The sequence below is a fragment of the Pithys albifrons genome, chromosome 12 (assembly GCF_047495875.1).
Source record: "Pithys albifrons albifrons isolate INPA30051 chromosome 12, PitAlb_v1, whole genome shotgun sequence".
Classification (NCBI taxonomy): Eukaryota; Metazoa; Chordata; class Aves; order Passeriformes; family Thamnophilidae; genus Pithys; species Pithys albifrons.
This window is the reverse complement of record NC_092469.1, coordinates 9,855,125-9,865,000: the sequence shown is the minus strand read 5'-3', so window position 1 is coordinate 9,865,000 and position 9,876 is coordinate 9,855,125. Positions and strand designations below refer to the sequence as shown.

General features: G+C 43.5%; 1 protein-coding gene across 4 annotated transcripts in view; it reads left to right on the top strand.

Moving 5' to 3' along the window:
- Window positions 1–7,980, top strand: part of SALL1 (spalt like transcription factor 1) — a 22,687-nt gene extending 14,707 nt beyond the window's left edge. For all 4 annotated transcript variants that reach the window (XM_071567889.1, XM_071567891.1, XM_071567890.1 and 1 more), the window contains 2 exons: window positions 794–4,197; window positions 5,256–7,980. In XM_071567889.1, the coding sequence (XP_071423990.1) occupies window positions 794–4,197; window positions 5,256–5,696 (3,845 nt within the window). In that variant the 3' untranslated portion in view covers window positions 5,697–7,980. The remainder of the gene's footprint in view (window positions 1–793; window positions 4,198–5,255) is intronic.
- The last annotated feature ends 1,896 nt before the right edge of the window (window positions 7,981–9,876 follow it).

Below are 9,876 nucleotides of genomic sequence, written 5' to 3'. Positions count from 1 at the left end.
GTGTTTTTCAGATCAGAGTCCCACAAAGAGTTCTTTTGGTGAAGTACATGGTGGCAAATAGGACGTTTGTTTAATTGTACAAGCATTGCTTGGGCATTAAAAGTGATCTTCAAAATACTTTGGCACTTTACTGTTCTATGGTAAATGATACCATTTTATAAGGGATTTTTCTTTTCTATCCAGTTTGTAACTGCAGCAAAATTAAGTTTTGTTGGAAAACAGATTTGTAGCTTGTACCTTATGTAGCAACTTGGAAGAAATGGGGGAGTCAGTCTGTAGCTTGGTAATACGTACTTTTTTCTTGTCAACGACTGATTGGGACCTCGAATGACTACAAATTAGTTTAGTGATGGGGCAACTGTCACAGATATCTTTGAATCAGTTGAAAATGAGCAAGGTTGACAGGAATGTGAGAGTCTAATGAGTCCTTCAAATGGCTGATTTGCACTCAGTGGACAACTAGACAATAAGCAGTATGAATTATTGGAAATCAATACCTTGCTATGGAATTTCATTATGCTCCAATGCCTTCAGTTCATAGTATTTTATATTTTGATGGATTATCTAAAGCAAATGATCATCTAAGACACAGGGATTGATAAAACTCACTTGTACAGTTTTAAATGTTGCTTTCGACTTATTTTCATGATGTAGGAATATTGATCTATTTTTGTGTGCAATCTTAGTCTGTTCTAGAATAGTAGATAAAACCAGTACTTTTAAATAAAATGTCCTGCAGATTTTTTTTGTATTTACTGGTTGATTCCTAATCCATCATCTTTTGATGTTTTAGGAGACACAGAAAAGGGTCAAGCAAATCGAACCACTAAGAATAAGGACGCCCATGTCTGTGGCAGGTGCTGTGCTGAGTTCTTTGAATTATCAGATCTCCTGCAACACAAGAAGAATTGTACTAAAAATCAATTAGTTTTAATTGTGAATGAAAATCCAGCTTCTCCTTCTGAAACCTTCCCTCCTAGTTCCCCTTCTGATAATCCTGATGAACAGATGAATGACACAGTTAATAACACAGATCAAGTAGACTGCAGTGACCTTTCAGAGCATAACAAACTTGACAGGGAAGAATCCATGGATGTGGAGGCTTCCAGCATTAACAATAGCAGTAGCAGTTCCAAGAGTGTCAACAATAGTATTACAAGCAGTAACAGCTCCACAATGGGTACCTCAGCTGTAACAACCTCTCTACCTCATATAGGGGATCTGACAACATTAGGCAACTTTTCAGTGATAAATAGTAATGTAATAATTGAAAACCTGCAGAGTACTAAGGTGGCCGTAGCACAGTTCTCACAGGAAGCGAGATGTAACGGTGCATCGAACAGTAAGCTCGCTGTACCTGCCCTAATGGAGCAACTGTTGGCATTACAGCAGCAGCAGATCCATCAGTTGCAACTGATTGAACAAATTCGTCACCAAATATTATTGTTGGCTACCCAAAATACAGACATGCCAACATCCAGCCCTTCTCAAGGTACTTTACGAACATCTGCCAACCCCTTGTCCACATTAAGTTCCCATTTATCCCAGCAGCTGGCTGCAGCAGCTGGATTAGCACAAAGCCTTGCTAGTCAATCTGCCAGCATCAGTGGTGTGAAACAGCTACCCCCTATACAGCTACCTCAGAGCAACCCTGGCAACACTCTAATTCCATCCAATAGTGGCTCTTCTCCAAATATTAACATACTGGCAGCAGCAGTTACAACACCGTCCTCAGAAAAAGTGGCTTCAACTATTGGTGGCTCACAGCTCAACAACCCACCAGTATCAGCATCATCTTCACCAGCTTTTGCAATAAGCAGTTTATTAAGTCCTGCATCTAATCCACTTCTACCTCAGCCCACCCCTAACTCCGTTTTCTCCAGTCCCTTGTCCAATATTGGAACACCTGCAGAGGATTTAAGCTCCTTGACTGCCTTGGCACAGCAAAGAAAAAGCAAGCCACCAAATGTAACGGCTTTTGAAGCAAAAAGTAATTCAGATGAGGCATTCTTTAAGCATAAATGCAGGTTCTGTGCTAAAGTGTTCGGGAGTGACAGTGCCTTGCAGATTCATTTGCGTTCTCACACTGGCGAGAGGCCATTTAAATGCAACATATGTGGAAACAGGTTTTCCACAAAGGGAAACTTAAAAGTCCACTTTCAGCGTCATAAAGAAAAATACCCTCATATTCAAATGAATCCGTACCCAGTGCCAGAGCATTTGGACAATATTCCTACAAGCACGGGTATACCTTATGGGATGTCTATACCACCAGAGAAACCTGTCACGAGCTGGCTGGACAGCAAGCCGGTCCTCTCCACCTTAACAACTTCTGTTGGCCTGCCACTCCCACCAACGATTCCAAGTTTGACCCCATTCATCAAAACTGAGGAGCCTCAACCGATTCCCATTAGCCATCCTTCTGCTAGCTCTCCCTGCTCCGTCAAGAGTGACTCGGGAACAGCTGATCCCACATCAAAAATTTCCAACGGACTTTCTGATGAGGTAGAGGCTGGTGCTTTGCCTACCTCAAATGGCAAAATTGAAGAAAACCCTCAAAACACAAGCACCATCGCTAATATGAGTAGCTCCATGAGCTCACCGGCAGCAGACTCGGGCTCCGGCGGTGTCGCCACTTTTACAAATCCACTGATGCCTCTAATGTCAGAGCAATTTAAGGCAAAGTTTCCATTTGGAGGACTATTGGATTCAACACCAGCATCTGAAACGTCAAAGTTGCAGCAACTGGTAGAAAACATTGACAAAAAGGCAACCGATCCTAATGAGTGCATCATTTGCCACCGAGTTCTCAGTTGCCAGAGTGCACTGAAAATGCATTATCGCACACACACCGGTGAGAGGCCATTTAAATGTAAAATCTGTGGTCGTGCTTTTACTACTAAGGGCAACTTAAAGACTCATTACAGCGTCCACCGTGCCATGCCCCCACTCAGAGTGCAACATTCATGCCCAATCTGCCAGAAAAAATTCACCAATGCCGTTGTCCTACAGCAGCATATCCGAATGCACATGGGAGGGCAGATTCCCAACACCCCAGTGACAGAAAACTATCCTGAGTCAATGGAATCAGATACAGGATCTTTTGATGATAAGAATTTTGATGATATAGACAACTTCTCAGATGAGAATATGGAAGACTGTCCTGACAGCAGCGTGCCCGATACACCTAAATCTGTGGATGCATCACAAGACAGCTTGTCTTCTTCCCCTCTGCCCCTGGAAATGTCAAGTATTGCTGCTTTAGAAAATCAGATGAAGATGATCAATGCAGGACTTGCTGAACAACTTCAGGCAAGCTTAAAGTCAGTTGAAAATGGGTCAGTGGAAGCGGATGTTTTGACTAATGATTCGTCGTCTGTTGGTGGTGATATGGAAAGCCAAAGTGCTGGAAGCCCTGCTGTCTCAGAGTCTACCTCTTCCATGCAGGCCTTGTCCCCATCCAACAGCACTAATGATTACCACAAGTCACCAAGTATTGAAGAGAAACCAGTAAGAGCTTTACCAAGTGAGTTTGTCAATGGTTTGTCTCCAACCCCTGCTAACAGTGGTGCTTTGGACTTGACGTCTAGTAACACTGATAAAATGATTAAAGAAGAGTCTCTGAGTATGCTCTTTCCTTTCAGAGATAGAGGTAAATTTAAAAACACTGCATGTGACATTTGTGGCAAAACATTTGCTTGTCAGAGTGCCTTGGACATTCATTATAGAAGTCATACCAAAGAGAGACCATTTATTTGCACAGTTTGCAATCGTGGCTTTTCCACAAAGGGTAATTTGAAGCAGCATATGTTGACACATCAAATGCGAGATCTACCATCACAACTCTTTGAGCCCAATTCCAGTATTGGCCCTAATCAGAACTCCTCGGTTGTGCCTGCTAATACACTGTCATCGCTCATAAAGACTGAGGTTAACGGCTTTGTGCACGGCTCTCCTCAGGATAGCAAAGAAGCACCCTCTGGTCTAGTTTCTTCAGGGCCACTGTCTGCTGCCACATCCCCTGTGCTGCTCCCTGCTCTCCCCAGAAGAACTCCGAAACAGCACTACTGCAACACATGTGGGAAAACATTTTCTTCTTCCAGTGCTCTGCAGATCCATGAAAGGACACACACTGGTGAGAAACCTTTTGCCTGCACTATATGTGGAAGAGCATTCACAACAAAAGGCAATCTGAAGGTACTTTTCCTCTTGCTGTTCTTAGGTTTCATTTTCTCCTTCCTGGGGGTTTTCAATTTTTTACATCTATTCATGTTGCAAGCAGTGGCACCTTTGGGTATTTATGGTGTGACAGTGTGTTTAGTCAGCTCTGGTGGACCTAGATGGCCTCTTGCTGAGTGCTCCTGTAGGCAGCAAGTCTGAGGCATGACTTGTTTTGACTTAATTAAAATTCATCTACCAGCAAAGACTGTCTATGTATAGCATGAAACAGAACAGCCAAATGATGGTAAGAGCATTAATTAACAGAGAAATGAGTTTTAGAACTCACATACCTCTTCAAGAAGTGAAAAGCTCTTGAATGTGCTGGTTTTCATATCTGTCATGTAAGATGAGTGTTTAAAAAAACTATTAATATAATTCTGGAACTAATGGGCATTACTTTAATTGATTATATAACTAACATTTCCTACTGATATGTATTTGAAAAAGCAAATATACTTAAGTTTTAGAACACCCGTTGAGCACTTTTCTGTGTACATTTTTCTGTTGACAGAGTATTTCTCTAGAGGTTGCTGCCAGTAATGTGAGGTGCATAATTACTTTCAGGCCATTCTGTCTATACACAGGGCTCTCCGATGAGCAATCAGTAAAGGATACTTTCTGCCTGTCTGAAAAGGATGTTTATAGGGTAAAGGGTGTCAAATACAATACTTACCATTGCAATGAAAGTGGACATAGCAATTCTAGCCCTGAAAGCAGCTATCTGCAATTGACAGAATAACACAAAGTCATTATAAAATAAATACATGTAATAAAAAAAAAGAGAAAGAAGCAATACATTGTTCAGCAGCAAAATGGGGTACTCTGGGTACCGATGATGGGCTAATCCAGAAGTAGTTTATTTATTTATCCAGATGGAAAATGGGGCCCTGCATCCTCTACCTTTAATGCCATTCATTATGTAACAAGACTGGACACGGTCATGGACTCCTGCCTTCTCAGTGACCAAAATAAGTTTGAAATCCCCATCAACCTCTATTTTTTGTTTGTTTGTTTCTTCCTTTCTTTCTTTTCAGGTTCACATGGGCACTCACATGTGGAACAGTACTCCTGCAAGACGAGGCAGACGACTTTCCGTAGATGGCCCCATGACATTTCTAGGAGGCAATCCTGTAAAGTTCCCAGAAATGTTTCAGAAGGATTTGGCTGCACGGTCAGGGAATGGAGACCCTTCCAGCTTCTGGAACCAGTATGCAGCTGCACTCTCCAATGGCTTGGCCATGAAGACCAATGAGATTTCTGTCATCCAGAATGGCGGCATCCCTCCAGCGCCGGGGGGCCTGGGCAATGGTGGCAGCTCTCCCATCAGTGGCTTGACGGGAAGCCTGGAGAAGCTCCAGAATTCAGAACCCAATGCACCTCTAGCTGGTCTGGAGAAAATGGCAAGCAATGAAAATGGGACAAACTTCCGTTTTACACGCTTCGTGGAAGACAACAAAGAAATAGTAACAAATTAGGATAAAACCTCCATAAATAACATTCCTGCAAATAGTGCAACCCAGGGTTGCTTTTTTCAAGCTGCAGGCTACAACATTACAAAGACTTTGTTTTGTACCATGTTTTACTTCTAGAGTTCTAAGAGAGCTTATTTATTAGTGATATAACCTTGCTTTGCAAACAAATGCAAGCATTAACTTTGTTCTCCCGTATTTTGAACTAAATACTAATCGACTAGAGTGCTGTAAACTTGCTGTAACATTTATGGCAGTTGCAAGTCTGTTCTGCTAGGTGATCTTATTCTGGCATTAACTTATTTTCTATATCCAGTTTAACATGAACTCTGGTATTGATGCGATGCCTCAGTGATGCATTAGATCTCTAATAAAAATCTGTATATAAATGTACACTTCGATCCTGCTGGAAACTTTATCAGCAAACACATTGTTTAATTTTTCCAAACAAAATAAGAAAAGGACTGAGAGAATATAGACTGAACAGTCTGGGTCCTTTACACAGCTCAGTTTTTGATTTTTATTATAAAATTAAAACTGCTTTAATTTTTGTAGGTTTAACATTTTCCGTTTTGAACTGTTATTTGTATTGTGCTTTTTACTTGAGTCGTCTTAAATGTTAATACATTTCTGTACAGTAATAAGCACGCGGATTATTAGAGAAGATACTGAAGTGTTGTTTTGGTAGTTGAAACTGAGACGTAACATTTTGCCTTGTAGGTATATTCATTATAGAAAATGTGCTGGACTTTCACAATGCTGCTAAGTATGGCATCTTGAACAACTTCCGTGGACAACTGTAGATGCTCCTGTATATACAATAAGACATCACTTTCATTAAAATGTACATATGTTCCTTACAAGACCAAGCCCTACTCCTTGACCAAGGGAACAAGTATAACAATTGTTTATTTTGTATTAGGTACTGGGGGGGGGGGAGGCAGGGGGAACTTTGAACTGTTACATGCACTTTCTCAGAAAGTTGAAAGGAAAAGAGGTCCAGTTTCTTTAACATTTAATACTTACTAACAGCAGAGATACTGTAATTTTACTCGAGTAATCAAATACATTTTTGCAACAGATAAAATTCTCTGTCTCTGTGTTTTTAAAGTGTACCTGTATTTAGTAATCATTTTGTATTATTTAGCCTTTCCCTTGGTTAACATGAACTGTCCAGGTTGTATGTGCGTGTTTATATTTGTAAGTATGGGTATACATATATGTATTGCATATTAATTGCTAGTATATTTTTCATACCCCCTAATAGTGGGAAATTTCTCCTTAACTATTCAACTCCTCATAAAATTGTAGATATTTTGGCATTTTTAATTTCTTTATTAAAAAAATGCTGCTAACAAAGACCTTATTGAGCCTAGTGTAAGTAAGTTTCCTTTGAAGGAAATAATTTATTACGTTTAAGGCTTGATTTGGTTAAAATGCTTTATATTTGATATTAATTTTATTTTATGAGATTGTATGATTGTGGCATGCTTACGCTGCTATATCTGTGTTAAGATGTCCACTTGGAAGCTTCCATATATTATATGGGGTTTATTACTTGATTGTGAAAAAAATCAAAACCCAAACATAATCGCCTTGGCCTTGCACATGATTTGGCTTCCCTCAAACACCTGCAATGATCATTAACCTCAAATGAGCTTGTCAAACAGAATTCAGCCCAGTATTTTCACCCAATGGAGAGTTTTATCTCTTTACATCATTATTTAAAAATAATAAATCAGAATGGCTGTCTTCAAATTATGCCTTCAAAACACCAACGAGCATAATCAATTTTGTGTCCATGTGACTATACATATATATATGTATTTTTTTGCTATTCCAAAATTCAGGTATTTTGCGTTATGGGATTTTTTTCAGTATCACTGTGGGGCAAGTTGCCCACTTGTTAAACACTTTACTTTTCTCCCAGTAGCTTGAGTTGCAAACTGGGCATGAGAGAGGATTTAAAACTAGAGTTGCAGTGAGATACTTTTCCCCTTCCTATGATTATGAATCCTGCATATTAACACTGTAGTCTGGATACCTCTTGGACTTCATGTCTTTAGGACTTCTCCTGTTTGAATGTGATGATTCACCTGGTACGTGATATGCATCTTTGTTAACATGTAAGTTGTACACTAGAGCCAGTTGACTTGTCAATGTGAATATTTAAGAATTCCAACTCACCTTTCGGTCTCAGAAAAAGGTAAATTAAAAGAATTTTGATGATTTTATCAATGAAATACTAACTAATTCTCCTTTTAAATAAACTGAGTTGAGATTTGTGCAACAGAAAAGTTGCCAGGGAAGGGTTAGCAGTCCCCAGCGCCCCGGGAGGGTTTCCTTTTCTGCGGCTTGCGTTTCATTAGTGCCTCAAACTCCAGCCCTCGGAACCTCTTCCCCCGGGGAAGTGGAGCCTTCAGGTGCCGAGGGAAGCTGTGCCCGGGGCAGGCGGGTGTCTCATTCGCGAGCCTCCCCGAGCACCCGGACGCTCCCGCCGCTGGATAATGTACACGCTTGACATTTTTCGGGGATTAAGAAAACAAAAAAAAAACAAACAAAACCCCCCAGCAAATAACGAAAAAGTGATTTTATTTATCGCATCTTCGGGCCTCTCCCTGGCCCGTCCCTTGAGCGGACCCCGGAGCTCCTGGCTGGGCTGAGGAGGCGCTGGGGCCGCGGAGTCGCAGCTGTCCCAGGGGCTGCGTTCCACTTCCCCAGCCGAGGAGACCTCTGCGAGAGACGACAGACTCTTTTCTCCCCCAACCTTTCCGAAGTGTTTCCCTCAGGCGATGGGATATGCGGCGGGCGAGGCTCCCCGGGACACACACAGGGCCAGCAGAACGGGGATTATTCCCCCATAAGCCCGGGCTCTGCCCTGCCCGCCCCGGTGCTGCTGCTTCGCCGGGCGCTTCCCTCGCTGACGCTGGCGCAGGTGTGAGCCGGCGGGAGAGGCCCGTGTCTCCCGCTGCGTGGGGGGTGCCCGGGCCGTTCTCTCCTCTCTGCGAAGGGACTTTCCCTTCCCTATCTCCTGCCATCGCCGATCGGAGCTGCGGAGGCCGGGGACGTCGTCCCTGTGCCCACAGGGTGCGGTGCCAGGGCCGGCTCGGGGCTCCCCGCCCCGTCAGGCGGAGCGCCCGGCTGGCTGGCTGCCTGCGGGGGAAGGGGAGGGCGGCAGGGGGAAACAATTTGCTCTGGAAACACGGAATGTTAAATTTCCCGTTACTCGACACCAAACCGTGGGGACCGGGGAAGTTACCTCTACCCAGAGCTGTCCTGGCAAGCGCACAAAGGTGCTCGCGTCGCCTCGCAGCTGGAGCCGCGCTACCTCGCTGCAATTACCCAGCGCAGCGTTTCCTATTCACAGACACTGAATTAATCCTTATTCAAGAATAGAATTTTTTTTTCTTTACGGTTTTGTTTTGGCGGCTGCATTTTCCTCATTAGAAACAAAGTTTTCTTCCCCTCTTTCCCCCCCTCTCCGTCTCTCCCATCACAATTTTATCATCCATTAACAAAAAGCAGCACAGTGGGGTGGGTTGGTATTTTTTCTTTCTTTCTGTTAAGCACCAATGATCGTTCATTTAATCATCCCGAGTAATTTTCTTCACCCAGAAACCTACGTGATTTATTTAAAAATTGGACTGATGTCGTGCGAAACTTCCCGGCTTGGGAAGAGCCCGCGGCGGAGCGGCCGGAGGTGGCTGGCCCGTGTTGACCCAGGAAACAGCGGGGCTGCCCCTGCCGCCGGGTACTGCTGCCAGCACACGGCCCGGGCATTTGGGCTTTCCCCGAATGCCGCAGGGGCACGGGAAAGCGAGGGCGGGGAGCTCAGCCCGGCCGCGGAGCACCCCGGCGGGTGTCACTCCAACTTCACGGGGCGGACCGCGGAGATGTAGGGAGACAGACAGAATGAAAGGCTGTAAAGGGTGTGAAAGGCCCATCCAAAGGACCACGATACTGGAGGAGTGGAGAGAGACAATAAACGCAGAATGCGCAGGAATGAAGTTTCTGTATTGGTGAGGCAGGGGTGAGAAGGGAAGGGAGGTAGCAAACTACCTCGCTTATTTAGTGCGCTGATGACGACCAAATCCTAAACCCGTTTCTCAGGGAAAAAGCCTGTTCAATTTCGGTGTTTCTTCCTAGGCTGGGCTGTGGTTTGAGACTTAGGGACAGGTTTCAAGTC